This window comes from Felis catus, chromosome C1 (genome assembly GCF_018350175.1).
Source record: "Felis catus isolate Fca126 chromosome C1, F.catus_Fca126_mat1.0, whole genome shotgun sequence".
Lineage (NCBI taxonomy): Eukaryota > Metazoa > Chordata > Mammalia > Carnivora > Felidae > Felis > Felis catus.
In genome coordinates this window covers 66,145,328-66,162,997 of record NC_058375.1, presented here as the reverse complement: position 1 = coordinate 66,162,997, position 17,670 = coordinate 66,145,328, and the positions used below count along the sequence as shown (strand labels likewise).

Here is a 17,670-nt window from a genome sequence, read left to right as displayed (position 1 = left end):
TGGCAGTAATGTTAGTCATACAACCCTGTTTTATAAGGTCTTCCCCTGGAGGCCCCTGGGTGCCTCAGTCAGTTAAGCTTCCAACTTCATTTCAGCTCAGGTCATGATCTCAGGGTTGTGAGATCAAGTCCCACCTCGGGCTCTGCACTGAGTGTGGAGCCTGCTTAGATTCTCTCTTTCTCTGTCTGTCTGCCTCTCTCTCCTTCTGCCTCTCTCCTCCACTCACACTATACTCTGTCTCTATAAAATAAAAAATAAATCATAAAAAAGGTGTTCTCCTGAAAACTACAAGGTAGGAAACTGCCCTGCAGTTAGGTGGGAGTTGAAAAGACATCAATGACATTATTTCCTTCTCTTTCCATAACATCTTTTAATAGTTCCATAATATGGGGGCACGTGGGTGCCTCAGCCAGTTAAGTGTCCAACTCTTGATCTTGGCTCAGATCAGTCTCAGGTTCATGAGTTTGAGTGATAGATGACTTTTACAGACATGACCCATGACTCTCTTATGCTCTGTTCAACCCTAGCTCCCTACCTGGATCAATACAGAAAGTTTGGAAGGCCTCTGCGGTGGTGGAGTCATTACATTACACAGAACACCCTGTGTCCCTGAACCATTGATTGTGGAAAAATTACCTGAACACTAACCGTGGTGTCTGTCTAGAGCAGTCAATAATCTTTCTATTATACTGAGCCGTTACATGTTTGGATACATTTATAGCAGTTAGTCTATTATAATTAATATAATAATTCAAAATGACAAAGCATATAAATGGGATTTGCGAATCTTACCTGACCTGTCCATAGTAGTCATTTTTGAAAAAAGAGAGGAATTCATCTTTAGTTGTCTGCCATATGTTAACTTCTATACTTATATTCTTAATGTTTGAAAATGAGGAAATGGAAATAAAATGTAAGTTAAAGATGAAATGCAGGGGCGCCTGGGTGGTTCATTCAGTTAAGCCTCCGATGCTTGATCTCAGCCCTGGTCATGATCTCACTGTTTGTGACTTTGAGCCCCACGCCCAGCTACACACTGGCAATGTGGAGCCTGCTTGGGATTCTCTCTTTCCATCTCTCTCTGCCCCTCCCCTGCTTTCTCTCTCTCTCTCTCTCTCTCTCTCTCTCTCTCTCTCTCTCTCAAAATAAATAAACTTTAAATAATAGAATTTGAATAAAGTTTCCATTTTCCTTCTGAAATCACTACCTCGATATCTTTCCATCTTGCAAAACAGACCCATAATTCATTTGATGAATTCTTATTATACATTTTGGCATTTTTAAATAATTCTCATAGAGGCAGCAGGATGCAACAGTTAAGAGAACAGGCTTTGGAACCAAACTACCTGGCTTTGCAACTAAATAGCTGTGTGATGTTGGCAAGTTACTTTTCTCTCTAGTCCTTATTTTCTTCAGCAGTTAGCATAACAATGGCAGCTACTTCCTAGAGCTTATGTAAGGATTCAGTGAATTCATATTTATAAAACAGTTGGAAAATTCTCCAACTCTTAGTCATCACTAGATGTCTGCAATAGCCTGTGTGTGAATTAAATGTTAAACAATTCATTCTTTAAAGAGAAATTAAATTTGGTTTGATAGAAACGGGGGGTAAAAATCAAAGGCATTTTTCCAACTTAGTTTTTACAATTCCCTCATGATTTTTCTCTGTGTTCCCCAATTAGGCTTCCCTGTACCTTCAGAAATGTTTCAATGACCTTCTGCTTGCATCTTTGCCCAACATTCTGCCTTCCTGTTAGTGACCTTCCTGCTCTCTACCCAATACTTGTCTAACCTACATTCACTTCAAGCTCTTCCTCTGTTTTCACATAGCTTTCTCTTCTGTGTCTTCATGTCCACATTTCCCATTAATTTATTTTAAGGATACCAGTCACTGGATTAGGGTCCACCTAACTCAGTATAACCTCAACTTGATTACATCTGCAAATGCCCTGTTTATAAAGTCATAGTCAACAAGACACAGGGTTAAGACTTGAACATATCTTTTTGCGAGACATAATTCAACCTACAGCAAGATTTAGTGCCACCTGAAAATATTTTCTGTCTCCTCCAGCCCCTCATGATCACTATGGAAAAGCACGTACTTTTGGTTTTATTTACTTGACAGATTATATCAATTTGCTTTCTAATTTTTACAAAGGGCTTATGAACCTATATATTTTCTGATAAATTGTATTACAATATTTTAGGCAAAACCTTGGACCATGATATAATTTTTTTGTATTTGTGTACTCTTCTATAGGACAATAAAATGCACATAGTAATGAATAAAAAATATTAATGAATAAGTGAAGAAACCTAGTAATGTGAAATTTTTCTAGGGAATAAGTAATAAAGATAAATGGTACATGATTACAACATGCCAATTTGTAATCTCTGATTTTTTAACTTACGATATGCTTTTGACTAATTATAAAGAGAATTATAAATTTACAAATGAGTATATATGTATTGACATTATTATAATTAAATTTCATATAAAATCTGGAAAATGTCCCCGTATACATCCGATAACTATGTTCTGTATTTCAGAAATAAGAGATTCTATTTTGCTTTGCAACAACAAAGAAGGCTTCCCACTGTAAATAAGAATAACACAGGGTGGAATGTCGATCGGACCATTAATTTTTCCTAGAAATTGACATCGCATTACCTTATACTGTTTAACAGTCACAATTCCCAAATCCTGGTAGGAAATATTAGAAATCAGTTTCAATTATATAAAAATAATGTTTTAAATTGATATGTCCACAGATGATAATGAGTGTGGAAATTTGACCCAGTCCTGTGGTGAAAATGCCAACTGCACTAACACAGAGGGAAGTTACTACTGTATGTGTGCACCTGGTTTCAGATCCAGCAGTAACCAGGACAGGTTTATCACAAATGATGGAACCCTCTGCATAGGTAAGTTTGACTACCTAACTTAAAATTGGGACCTCTCACTTATTGCTTATTACCTCCAGAGATTAAATAATATTTGAACCAAATTCTGCCAGTCTTTGAGCGTACCCTAGATGTGCAGTACTTTTAGAAATTTCATTAATTCTTTTAGTCTTCTAACACTGTTTAATCAGTTACTATGGAATATTTACCTAAGGATGTAAGAAAAAAAATCAGGGGAGAAAATCAAGCAGTTCATAAGAAAAAAAAATCATGAAAGTATGAAATCTAGTGTGGTGGCAAACCACAGGATAAATATTTACACTTGAGAATAATATGTTAATTCAAGAAAACTATGATTTGCATGGCAAGATATTGATGCTTTTATAAATATGCACTCTGAGATGGGCTCTACATTTTCTCAGAAAATGTTCAGAAAGGCATTAGTTCTAAAAGACTTGTTCTAGGGGCGCTGGGTGGCTCAGTCAGTTAAGCATCCGAGTCTTGATTTCAGCTCAGGTCTCATGGTTGTCGGATCGGGCTCTATGCTGACAGTATGCAGCCGGCTTGGGATTCTCTCCCTTTCTCTGCCCCTCCTCTGCTCTCGCTTTCTGTCTCTCTCAAAATAAATAAATAAACATTTTTTAAAAATAAATAAATAAAAGAATTGTTCTACTGCTTTTAGTAGCTTTTCAGTCAGCTGAAAGGTAGTTACACTTAAGATCTGCATTAAGTTTTTCTGAACACTTGAGTCCTATTTAGAAAATCATTTCAGGTTTACTAAAATGTTTTCTGGAATGATGATAATAATTTCAATTAAATCCCTAAGTGAAATATTATTCTGAGTCTGAAGAGAGTATCTAGAAGTTTTTTTTTAATGTCCTTCTGTTGTAATTTGGTCATGCATTTGATATATCAAATCCTATAGAATTTGGATTAAAGTCTGAGAAAAAAAAGATTGCTTCGGAAATTCAAAAAGTTGAACAATTTTCAAGGGCAAATTCTCTGGGGCCAAAGACTTTTAACTTTGAAAGTAAGTTGTAAATCATCTTAATCACGGTTTATACAACACTGTCCAATTTACCAACAACTAGTATAATTAATTATGGTTGATACTAATCTGCAAAATGAATACATGAACTGAGACCCTGAGAGTGAAATCACATGGCCAAGAGAAGGTATTTTATTAGAACTCATGACTCTATATGCAACGTGGCCAAGGTAATGTGCTGCTTTCACTTTACACAGTTAGCTAAAAGAGAGATACCCAAGCTAATCCACATCACACTAAAGTTTGCTTAGTTCCCTACTGAGATTCTCCTTAGTGAGCTAAGGAGAAGTCTAGCTATGTTCTTATTAACACATGAGAAGTTAGGAGACAGTGTTCAAAGAAACTTCATTAGTGAAATGTCTCCATCAAAGAAATTATCCTGTCTCATGTACCTGTGGTTCATAACATTTACTCCGCTATATAAACAGAAAAGAGTTTGTTCTCCTCATTTGATCTCTAAGGTAAATGAGGGCTACTTCTGATTCACATGTTTAGGTAAAAGGAGGATTAGAATCACAGTCTTGTATCCGGAAAGCTACAGGAGGCTAAAGCAGGTGGCCATCCACATCTTATGCATTGATGTGAATCTTGCAAGTGCAGAGGATCAAGTTTTGCAAGGGCATAAAAGACTTAAAATATGAGACAATTGAACGATAACGTCACTTTTAGTGTTTGCAGCAAAAAATTTTATTGGAATATAGCTATACAGTATATTCAGGATATAGTCTATGAAGCTCCCCAGAAAACTTGTAATACCTCATCATTTGATATTCTCAAACCTCTGCTCTTGTTGCTTGTCTTCTTAGAATGTTATGCACATGTGTGTTTTAGCTTTGGTAGTTAAGTTCTAATTACGTAGCTCTGTAAGCTTTACTAGAAACCTTCCAGTTAGTGAAGAAATATAACTCACAACATCTTAATCACTTAATTTTAACTATGTTCTCCATTCCCTCTTGTCTCTGGAAGACATCTGTCTTTTCATCTGATCATTTTTACTTTTAATATGCTTCAATTCACAAAACACTGTATTTCTCTGTCTGTTTGTGTTTCTTACAAGTAGAGAATTCCTATATTAGAAAAAAATTGAATCACAGACACAGAGAAAACATATACACACAAAGATGATTGAATGCCAACGTTTCATGGAGGTATAACATATTTGTAATTTATGACTCTTTCTCCCAACGCTCATTTATTACTGAGATACTATAGAATGCCCCTAAGTTTTGGCTAATTCCCTTTTTAGCTATTTTAAGCAATCAGTAAACACAAGAACTATATTAAAACCCAGTACCCAATATTGAGTCCTTCAGTTTCTACCTGTTTCATTTGATGGATTATTCACTGAAAAACTCGTTCTCTGGAACATTGTTATTTCTCACCAATTTTGTTGTCCTTAAGGATTAAGCTTTTTTGAGAAGTAGAACAGTTGTATCTTTTTTTTTCTCTAGTCCCATAGTAATTTTCATTGTGCACTATGATAATCTTCAGGAGAATTTGAACAGAGAACTATAATTCTGTTTCCTTTTACATTAGTGTATCACCTTGTACTATGTTGCCTCTGATTTGAAAGTTTACCTGATCCTTAAATTTGACATGCCTGGTAATTATAGTCATTAGGAATCTCTAAAAATAAATAATGAAAAACTCCAATTCAGGGCAAGAAAAGACCCAAGCAAAATTCTTTGCCTTTAGTCTATATTCAAATACTATTGGCCACAGGTAAGGTCATTTTGTTGCAAAAGGATTTGAGGCAGATTTAGCGTCCTATGTATTTGCCTTCCCCTGTAATTACAGTAAAGCAGAATTTCAGATACCTAGCTTCCTCCCAAGAGACCTGGTTCCAGACTTGCATTTCACAAATGGGAAAAAAGAGGCATCCAATAGGAAAGTGGTTCTCCCAAGGCCAAATGAGTAGAACCTAAAAGCTTCACATTTACTAAGTGCTTAAGACCAAGCTTGTAATTTTTATGTCGCATTGCCTTGGGTATGCTGATAATTTCAGATTTTTTTATGGCTTTGGATAATATTAACATCCAGTTTTGTCTTCACAAATTACTTTCAGTAATTGAACATTTTATCTTTTCTTCGCCGTGTGTGAGTTAAACGTTAGACAAATCAGTTATTGATGAAAATTGTAAGAATCAAAACAATCATATGATCATGTTTTGAAAGAAGATTATGATAAAACACTGTTGGGTTGGCTCATTGTAGACATGAAAAACAAGCATAACCTCACTAATGAAAAAGCACCAAGTGAATTTTTTGATGTGCAAACCAAGCAAACGATTGTTATGATGTGCTTACGTTTGGCAAAATCACCTTATTAGTATTAAGCCCAGTGTGAGGTTGGTGGTAGAAAAAGTGGATCAGTTATTAAATATGGTATGCCAATTCTAGCCTGACTGAAATAATTCCAGAGTAGCAATTTAACTTTTATTAAGCTGAGGTGGGGGTTCTTTTCCTCTTTTACATCTCTGGGGAGTACCAAGACATGGCAGTCTAATGAGACACTCATTATCAATCTGTTTTCTCCAAACTTACATATTCACAGGGCTCCTGCTATTAAGAAAACATGCAGTCTGAATAGAATCCCTGGGCCTATTATATCTTGGGCACTAGTTCAAAACACCTTCGTGTCCATTTCCTCATTTGTTTTAAAAAAGAACTCTTTTGAAGTAAAGGGTATTTTTTAGGGTATTACCCAAAGTCACAAAACTAATGAGTATTACAGCTAGAATTTGAGTTAAGATCCTCTGCAGGGCCTTTACCTGTAAGAAGGACGCATAGTGATTTGATTAGATCTCAGCTAATGAGGCCCTGCAAGAGAATGCTAGAGAAGTTAGTGTAGGTCTTACTGCAAAATATCACGTTCATTTTGGTAAACCAGTTGCATCTTATTTGGGCATGGCATACTCTCAATATCTGATGATTCTCTCTACATTACTAGGTAGCAAGGGGCGTAGAGGGATATCCTGACACTAGTAGAAGCTTTTTGACTAGTCTGGTACATAGCCAGTTGTCACACACTCCATTATTAGGTTAGATCCAATAAACTCTACTACCAAGGCACAGAGTGAGAAGGATATCAAATTCAGCCAACTGCACTTACACATTTGAGTAAATAAGTTATAAAAACAAAAAGTATAAGCAAGAAAAGTATAAATAATTTGGAAAACAGTCCTTTAATGGGATGATTAAGATTTTTAAAGGATTACTTTGGTAGGTTAATTAATATTCTTGTATAACATTTGGAGTCAGAATATGAAAATTTTCATAATGTTAATCTTGAATGCTGGTCTCCTAAGCTACTACCTCCTTATTATTTTTGATTACTATTTTGTCACTTGGTGAACTTAGAGCTTGAAATACCCTACATGATCCAAGGCTGACATTCTGGGATGATAACTAGCAAAGTGAGTGGTGGTAGAAAGGCTTGAACTAGAGTGGAGACCCCAAGAAGCACCACAGGCATGGAGGATGCACAAGGAAAAACTGAAACACCGTCAGTTACAAACACCAACGTTATATATACCTGTGTCCAAAATGCACAGGAGAGGGTGGAAATTGAGTTTGCAAAGATTTCCATGTTGCTTAGACATTGGGTTTGGGACAAAGTTGCCAAGAAGAGTTGCACCTTTAAATAATTTTAAAATTAAGAGAAATCAATACCTCATTTCCTGTTAGCCATATAAGTCATCTAAAAATATGAAACATGGGCATGGGGTGCCTGGGTGGCTCAGTCGGTTAAGTGTTTGACTTCAGCTCAGGTCATGATCTCATGGCTTGTGAGTCAGAGTCCCACTTCTGGCTCTGTGCTGACAGTTCAGAGCCTGGAGCTTGCTTCGGATTCGTCTCCTTCTCTCTCTCTGCCCCTCCCCTGCTCACACTATCTCTCTGTCTCTCTCTCTGTCTCTCTGTCTCTCTTGAAAGTAAGTAAACATTAAAAAAATTAAAAACATAAAATAAAATAAAAATATATAACATGGGCATTCAGAGAACCTAAGTTTCTTATTCATGAAATAAATGATTCTATCTATGATATCACATGGGTCTGTCACATCTTCATTGGGGTGTTATCCTATTTGGATACAGTACATGCTACTTCTTCAGCCATGATCCAGAAAGAACTACTCTTTAGTTTTCTTATACATATTTTTTTCACTTCATTGATGTCATTAAAAATAATGCTAGTCTGCACTTCCACCTGGCTTCTTTTCCTTACCCTAACCTGGAATCCTTTAGTGGATGGTTCACTAAATCTTAAGAGTCAACCTGCTTTTGCTCATCTCCTACTTTATTTTCTGTCTTTGTGTGTGTGTGTGTGTGTGTGTGTGTGTGTGTGTGTGTGTATGTGTGTGTGTGTGTAGAGCGGCAGTCTTTAAACACACATATGCAGAAATGAGAGGAAGAGCTTGAGGGTACCAGGACGATATTCCTGTTTCTTTAAAGGTAGTATACTTGAATTCCTGGGTCATACAGATTATGAATATACAGACTTGACAGAAGAATTAGGAGTTTCTCATCTTTTTTTTCTTTCAGGCCTGTGAATTGTCTTAATTCTAAGACCATTGCCTTTCTGGCTAATGGAAGTTTCTTCAAGAGCTGCTGGGAGGCTTACTGTCAGTTCCAGTTTTGGGTGGTTCAATTTTTAATGGTATCCTGTCCCTTCATTACATTTTGGAAGTGAGAAGTTAGGATCAGCTACTTTTAAGATAACTAGCTAGATGGCTTTTTAAATTGGACTGTGATTACTACCCCCCCTTTTTTTTATGACAAACAGTATTGTGGCACTCTATTAGTTTTTTTTTAATCAAATTTTATACTTAAGATTACAGGCTTATTCATTAATCTAACACAGAGTATCTCTAAGATGTCAGAGCCAGGCTGAGAACTCAAAAATCTTTGCATTAGTTTAAGGTAATGATTTGGACTCTTCAGTTCCTTGGAAGCATTCCCTATTGGAACTCTGCCTACTGGCAGAGTATTTATACTGCATTTATAACTTCAAGACATATTTCACTGCAGTATGTAAAATTTTAAATTAAGAATATAAATTATGTGAGCTTAAAACCTAACATTTTTATTGTGACTTTGATATATGGCTACTGAAAATCTAAGACTTAATTCTGCACAATTTGTTACTTTATCTATGATGACTGTGTATTAAGAATCATAGTAAAATATAACTTGGACAAAATTAATAAATAAGTTGTGGTAAAATTTTAAAGGAGTCACATCACACATTCTGCTAATTTTTAGGATAACTTACTTGCAAACAAGAAGCTTTGGGGAAAAAGTGGGCTATTCTTTTTTATCCTCCAGATTACCCTAAACTGAGTTTAGCATAATACTAGAAAACAAAGAAGTTTTGATGTATTTTAAAAATTGGTTCTTTATTAAATTAGGACAATGTTAAAATTGTCAATGATAGAAATTCATTTAATGGCTTTGGGGATGACTCATTCTTTTCAGAAAATAATTCAAGAGTTTGGTTGTTCCACGAAAGGAGGTTTTTAATACACTTTCAAAATGGATTGGCCAAATCAGGGTTTAAAAAAATGATATGCGGCTCTTTGCTCTGTCATTCTGCAAATGATGGGATTTTCATTGCTTTCCTGTAAAATTTGATATGAAACCATTAACCATACCTAATATTGTATCAGCAAGGTAGCAACTGTGTAAGTACTAAATAAAAATTTAATTTTTTAAATATTTCCAGATATAGATGAGTGCAGTGCACCAGCTGCCTGTGGTGATCATGCAGTATGTGAAAACGTGGACGGTGGGTATAATTGCTCCTGCAAGGAAGGTTATCAGACATCCACAGGAAAATCTCAGTTCACGCCTAATGATGGCACTTACTGCCAAGGTAAATTATACGATGAAATTTTATGTATTATCGAAGAACTGTATAAAATATAATACTGTACAGTAGTGAAGTATACAAAGAACTGCATCTTCTAAGAAATATTCCAGTATTCCTTTATTGTCTATAAAATGAAATAAGAAAAGCTATTGCTTTTTTTAATGGAAGAGGTACACCATATGTTTCACGTAGTTAACATACTTTGTTCTGTAGGGTGACTACAGTCTTCCATTTTGCCATAAAATATTGTGTATTTTATTGAGTAAAAATAAAGAATAGATAGAAATAAATAAGGAAAAATAAATGAATGCAATGAAAATAAACACTGTATTTTATTATGAGTAAGATTCTTTAAATAATGAAAAGTAAATAAATGTTAATGAAAAAACAAAAAATGAAAACAAAACTCAAGTGTTAAGAATGTGTTTTTAATATTTAAATAAGGGAGCAAAGTTATTAGAATCAATATAGTCATCTTAGGAAAAAAGTATTTTTAAACATTTACTATATACTCTTTTTTCTTCTACAGAAAATGTGAGTGCAGACTGCCATCTAGATAATGCCTGTATTGCTGCAAATATTGATAAGATGTTAACAAAAGTAAGTAAACTAGTTGTATTAAGAACTTATCATATTTTGACATTTTGGTTCCAGTTAAAATCCTTCCTGCATCACATGTAAAAAAGATTAACAATCAGGGGCACCTGGGTGGCTCAGTCAGTTAAGCATCCAACTCTTGATTTCAGCTCAGGTCATGATCTCACGGTTCGTGAGATCAAATCCCGTATCAGGATCCATGTGGACAGTGTGGAGCCTGCTTGGGGCTCTCTCTGTCCCTCTCTCTTTCCCTTCCCTGCACTAGCACTCTCTATCAAATAAATAAACATTTAAAAAAAAGTAACAACCAGTTGATCTTCTTGTATTTACGTATAGAGATTTAAATAATTTGTTTGAGTCATAGGAGCAATTCGAAAATCCCCAAAGCATTGAAGACTTTTAGATATTTAACATATATTACTTTTTCACTATTAGTATACTGGAAAAAAATTTTTAACATACAAAAAAAGTTGATGAATAAAATAGTAAAAACACACTTTGACCCCAGGCCCATTCCCACATTCTAAGAAGACATAATGAATGCAACTAGGTTTTGTACTTCAAAGGAAATATTTCAAAGAGTAAATAAAGTAGGACATTCACAAAATTATTGTCATGTGATTGAAAGTGTGACTCTCAACATGATTAACAATCAACTAAAAGCAAATTTCCAATATATCACATTGTAAAGAATTTTCTTGGGTTGATTAAAATCTAATTCAAATTAAGTTATAATTTATCAGAACTTTTAAAAGCTAATGTTTAAAGGTTATTAATTCAAGCATGCAGTTTCTTTTCTAAAGTAATTTCTGTGCTTTTTATTTGGTCACCCTTTGTAAATAGTTTCAAATTTTAGTGCTGCATGTTATGGTTTAGGTGTAGTCTGATAACTTACTAATACATAGCACAAGAAAAATAAACTTAGAATAAATTTGCCATTCTTGAAAAGCTCCAGTACTACTCTAATTTGGTTTCTTTTCTCTGGACTCATTTTTGTACAGATTAGACACATAAAAGAACCTGTGGCTCTACTACAAGAAGTCTATAGAAATTCTGTGAAAGATCTTTCACCGATGGATATAATTACATATATAGAAATATTAGCTGAATCATCCCCATTACTGGGTGACATGAATAGCACTAATTCAACCAAGGACACTCCTTCTAATTCAACTCTTACTGTAAGTATATTGAGCTTTAACTCAATATAACTGAGCTTTAAACTTTCCCTTACATCTGTGATTCATGTAAGATTCCAACATTTTTTTAAAAGACACACTATTTTTTTTCTAACAGGAATTTGTAAAAACTGTGAATAATTTTGTTCAAAAGGACACATTTATCGTTTGGGACAAGTTACCTACGAATCGTAGAAGAACTCATCTTACAAAATTGATGCATGCTACTGAACAGGCTACCTTAAGGATAGCTCAGAACTTCCAAAAGACCACTCAGTTCGATACTAATTCAAGTGATATAGGTAAGAAGCCAAGGTCAATTTCAAAACAATAGTGTTTCCCAAACAAGCCATTCTAAAAAAGGGAATGTATTTAAAATACTGCTGATTGGGGGCGCCTGGGTGGCTCAGTCGGTTAAGCGGCCGACTTTGGCTCAGGTCATGATCTCGCGGTCCGTGAGTTCGAGGCCCGCGTTGGGCTCTGGGCTGACAGCTCAGAGCCTGGAGCCTGTTTCAGATTCTGTGTCTCCCTCTCTCTCTGACCCTCCCCCATTCATGCTCTGTCTCACTCTGTCTCAAAAATAAATAAACCTTAAAAGAAATTATAAAAAAATAAAATACTGCTAATTGAATTGGCAGCTGTTTGATCAATGCAGAAGCTAATGGCAATGCACATTGCAAGAGTATTATGAATGAAGTATGAATCAAAAGGATGGGTACCTAACCATTGCCTCCTTCGTACCTTCTGCACCTTATCCTATTCCTGAGCTATTTAGCATTTAAATGCTCAGAGTACAATACTCCTTTGTCATTTTGAGTTAGTCATCTCAGGACTTCTTAGGGTCTACCTTGACCAAAGACAGTTCTAGACAGATTTTCTGATATGAAACAATCAGCATAGCAAACTAGAACATTTCCTCCTTCATGAAATCTCGTACTTAGAACATTCAGAATCTTGAATCAAATTGAAGATGCCTATAAAGTTGTTCTGAGGAAACAAAGTATATTTTCTGATAATCATTGCATTCATCTATATTGTATTGTCTGGGAGACATCTTGCTGTGCAACAGCAGGTAAGCAAAAATCACTCTTTTATATCATGACTTACCACTTACTCAAAATTAAAGTAGCAAGCTTTATGACTAATATATAGGAGCCTTGCATTTCTGTGATGTTCTTGCATAAAAAAGGTGAACTACCCCAGGTAAAGAAATTATCACTCGAGAATTTAACTCAATCACTCTCCATATAGTAAATTATAGATACCGTCCTCTATACCATTGTGGTTGCTTATCTTTGATTTAGTAATTATAGTTTATAGCTCCCTGGTGTACATACATATTTTGTCTTTCATTTAATTCAATAAAGATTAAATTAAACCATGAGTGCTATGGTGAAATTAGAAAGTTAAAACTTGAGTTAGATTTTTAGATATAAACTACAAGGTCCAGGCATGTTCAGAATGTGTTCATTCTACCTACCATAAAAAAGTTGAAATACAATAATGATGGATAACAATGTTCCTAACTAAATGAATACACTGATTAAACTAATTTCAGAGAATTTATGATTTTCATGATGTTGTTTCAGCTCTCAAAGCTTTCTGTTTTGATTCAAATCACATGAAATATATTCATCCCCATATGAATGTGGATGGAGATTATATAAAGATATTTCCAAAGAGAAAAGCTGCATATGATTCATATGGTAAGACTTTGATAGTCTTGTATTCAATGTCAGTGATTTGCAATAAATACTTACCATGCCTTTGATTATATCATATATACCCATGTGATTTCTTATAGAAAATATTTGATGTTTCTATACAGAACTTCTGTATTTGTACTTGAGATTTTCATTCTGATATAAATACGTGGTGAGAATTTTAGCTGCCAGTATCTATATCCATCTTGTGTTATGCCCAATCTCTGAAACTGTCTGATATTGTTGAAATTCTAATGAAATATATAAAGGAACTGTCATTTCATTCCTTGTTTCTCATCAGTCATAGGTGCTATAATTTGCATAGAATTCTTTTAATATTTCTTCTTCAGCAATCCTTCATATTCCTCATTGGGAGACTGAATTTGTGAGTGTGTGAGGAAGACAAATAATGTTCAGAAAGACAGAAAGTTATTGTTTAGGCTTGGATTTCTTTCCCACTTGTCATTTCTTGGTCTTTGTACAGTAAACTTTTCAACTGGCAGGCTTTCTTAGGAAATGGAATCAGAAAATGCCAGTACCAGCAGGTGACTTGATGATTATCTAACTTAATTTCCTCATTTTATGGTTACTAGAGCAAAGGCACAATGAAGTTAATGGATTTGTCTCCATGCACATCAACAAACAATACAGAACCAGTACTAGTAGGGAGGAAGTTAACAAAGAAATCAACCCTGACCAGCTTATCTTTGTCACCTAACCAAAGGCAAGCAAGCAGCTATTTTAACCATTTATCTGCTCTCTTAATGCAAGGCACTTAGGAAAAAAAAAAAAATCTCTGCCAATAGAAGATTTGTTTTTGTTTTCATATAGGTCAAAATATAGTACCTAGAAAAGACATGAATTATAATAGCTTCTCAAAGAATATGTGGGTGGTCACAAATATAAATGAAAAGCATATTTAATAACACACATGGTTTTTTTATAGACATCATTTCATAAATGGATGTGTCTTTATTTTTTTAACATTCTGCACATTCATTCTCAGAAGAATATCTTTTAAAAAAATTTGTATGACACTAATATGGGATTTTTTCCTAATCTGTTGATATTATCCTCTTTTTTTTTCTTGTCATTTTTATACAATAGTAAGACACGGAAGGTCACAAAACAAAGAAAAAATAACTGGGCCATGCTACCATTGAACGCAAGGCTCTTACCCTATTACATCATATTCTAATTCACCAAGCACACATATAATTTTTAGGAGCAAATCCAAAGACTGTGTTAACTGTTGAAATTTCAAAAACAATTTGAGTAATGTTTAAAAGTTGAGAATAAAGCCATTGACAATACTTATTATAGCGACACATGATGAAATTGTCATGGAATTAATATCTCGAAGAGATCCTGTCTGAATGTATGATAGCTTTGTTATATTTGAAGATCACACATGCAAACTCTGACACTTGAAAGAGACCATAATATCAGCTCTCAACAAAACATGAGGAGAAAATTTGATCTCCTTAAGGGCTGTGTCTTAAAAATAAGGGCAAGTCTAACAAACTGATAAAACCTGCTTTATGATGTCTACATGTGATGATTCATTTACCGATAAAAACCCATTAGTAAAACACAGGCTTCAAGTTAAAATCTGCATAGTGTCATTCATAGGAAAATAAGGAAGGTTTATGGAGAAACAGGTAGATTTTTAATCTTTTTTATAGGCTGAATTTTAGTTCCTGTCATTAGTAAATAAACTCCTCATTTACTGAATGAAGGTACATACCTGATAAAGGACTTAAAAGCTAGAACAGGCCGAGATTTAGTGTGAAATCTCTAAGAATTAGAAGAGGTCCAGATGAGAAGAATGGACAGATACTGAAACAGTACTCAGAACAGAGGTAACAAGGGATTTGGAAGCATTCTATGCAGCAAGAATCACATTTTACCCAAAGTCAAAAATTAATGTTAAATATTTTCCTTGAGAAAGGAAAGGAGTGATTAACAGACTTTAAAAACCCATCTTACCTTTTCGGGGCTTCATTTGGGTTTGGACCACCTCCTACTGCAACTTCTGAGAAGTCACTGCAACATGAAAGGGTCATCCACCAGACAGGGTCGAGTTGACCTCAGAGGTTTTCAGATCCTGCTTCAGGCCCTGGTCGGTCTACAGCAAAGGCTGGACTAGTTGCCATCACTCGGAGTCCTCATGATGTCACTAGCCCAACCATGTGAGACTACTTCATTTCTTTCTTTCATCTAAGTTTCGTTAAGCTGACAGTTCAAGAAAATACTCTTACCTAATACACGTAGATTTCAGCAACCTCTTAGCAATGTTTCTTCTCTTGTGATACCTTTTTAGATAAGATAGAAAACATGAATCATGATATACTTTGGCAATGTCTAGCTCACATACCCATAGCAATATCCAAAAATATTATTCATTAATGTGATTTTGTGATGTGGAAGGACTCAGGTTTGTATCACGGTTCTTTGTTTTTTGGTTTTGTTTTTTTTTTAATTAACCTTGTTTCAAACTCTATTCCCAGGCTTCTTCAGCTTCATTAGCTGCAAAGAGTGAATTGTGTATAAACAAACACTGAAAATAGTTGTGGTATCCAAGGGGCTCAGGCTTAAATATATTAGAGATCTAGATTTTATCAGATCCGTGAACAAAATTTTAAAAAGCAGTCATAATATAAAATAGCTCCCAGGGCACCCGGGTGGCTCAGTCGGTTAAGCCTCTGACTTGATTTTGGCTCAGGTCATAATCTCGAGGTTTGTGAGTCTGAGCCCCACATTAGGCTGTGTCAGCACAGAGCCTGCTTGGGATTCTGTCTCCCTCTCTCTCTGCCCCTTCCCAACTTGCTCTCTCCCAAAATAAATAAAAATAAACTTAAAGAAAAAAGATTGAGAAGTCAGCTCCTAATAACTTCTTCAAGTTTTATCTTCTTCAGAAGTTGGCTCAGTTCAGTTTGCTTCATTCTTGGAAGCTTCATGAAAGTTCTCCACAAGATCTGGAAATTCATTCTCCTCCTCATCCTCTCCAGTAGCAAATGGTACTTCTCCAGCCACAGACTGTGTGGGCAGAGCTTCAGCCAGTCTTCTTAAACTAGTCAGACTGTCTGCACCAAGTTGGTTTAACACACTGGGTTAGATTTCTGTCAGCTGCTTCATCTCATTGTGGCCTGTGATATGGTGAAAGTGTTTGCTGCCAGCGATGCCTGAACTTTAGGCTTGTTAAAGTGGATCACTGTTCCTTGGTTTGTGAACATTTTCACTTCTTCAGTACCAGAGGCATTGTTTACCCCTAACTTCTTTAAGCAGAACTGAAGTGTTTTATCATCTGCTGTTGCCCTTCTGTGAACCACCTTCTTTAAGCAAGCAGTTCCTCTCCCAGTGCACAGCTGGACAGTTTGGCGAGTGTCTCCTGGTTCATGATACTTTCTTTCATCTTGTTGGAGTGGAAATGGCACAGCATGGGGGTCTAGGGTTGACACTCGGGCATCTCGGGAAGACCGACTGAGATTAGGTGCACATACATGGGGATCCAAGATGGCAGCTAGAGTGCACAGTTCTTTGGGTTTTTGGGCGATGTAATCAACATTTGTATTTATGGTTTTGATTGATTGATGCCTGTCACATTATTTGCTGGTGTCACAAATTTGAGGGAACAAATACAGAGTTCTTTGTAAGTTGTCCAGTAATCTAAAGCCAAAACATAATGTTCCTAGTTAATAAATATAACAATAATCATATTACTATAGTGTGTTAAATTTTACAGAAGCCTCATGTGTCATTTGATTTGTCTCCACCTTAGCCTAGCAAGTAGCTAGGGTGAGTATTACTATCATCATTTTATAAGTGAGGAAGCTGAAGTTCAAAACAGTTCATCCACAGCCACACAAGTAGGAGCCATGACTGAAACCAGAACTTTTGATTCCAAGAGTAAATTCAGAATGCAAAGTTCTAAATTTAGTATCCATAATTCTGTGCAACAAATAGAGGAGGTGTATGATCTAAGTGGCAAGAGGAATTTTGAAAAGATAATAGATCTAGATTTTGAGTTGTTCACACACTTAATATCAGTAATAATGAGCTGCTTCAAAAACCAAGACAATGTGAGATCCATTAATATAGGTGCACTGTCTAAGCTAAAGGGAAGATAGTCACATGATAATCTGTACTGATAAGGTTACATTTTTAGTACTGGGTTATATGCGGGTCTCCTATGCATTTGGAGAGTGTCAAGGGGCACAGATAAATGGCTGCCTGGCAAGGCAATAAATTTCCTGCCTTGAGACTGCATAACTGTATGTCATCAATATTAAATAGGAAACATTTCAGAGGGCATGAGGTGGAACTCAGTGGCATGTGACAACTTGTTTAATTCTAAAGTTCCTGAATACT

The 17,670-nt window shown here is 35.4% G+C and overlaps 1 protein-coding gene and 1 pseudogene across 3 annotated transcripts in view; one reads left to right on the top strand and one right to left on the bottom strand.

Moving 5' to 3' along the window:
- Positions 1 to 17,670, top strand: part of ADGRL4 (adhesion G protein-coupled receptor L4) — a 108,490-nt gene that overhangs the window by 54,775 nt on the left and 36,045 nt on the right. For all 3 annotated transcript variants that reach the window (XM_019837288.3, XM_003990250.6, XM_019837290.3), the window contains exons 3-8: positions 2,773 to 2,925; positions 9,675 to 9,824; positions 10,351 to 10,421; positions 11,420 to 11,599; positions 11,715 to 11,898; positions 13,186 to 13,302. In XM_019837288.3, coding sequence (XP_019692847.1) covers positions 2,773 to 2,925; positions 9,675 to 9,824; positions 10,351 to 10,421; positions 11,420 to 11,599; positions 11,715 to 11,898; positions 13,186 to 13,302 — 855 coding nt within the window. The remainder of the gene's footprint in view (positions 1 to 2,772; positions 2,926 to 9,674; positions 9,825 to 10,350; positions 10,422 to 11,419; positions 11,600 to 11,714; positions 11,899 to 13,185; positions 13,303 to 17,670) is intronic.
- Positions 16,103 to 16,761, bottom strand: LOC123379663 (annotated as a pseudogene).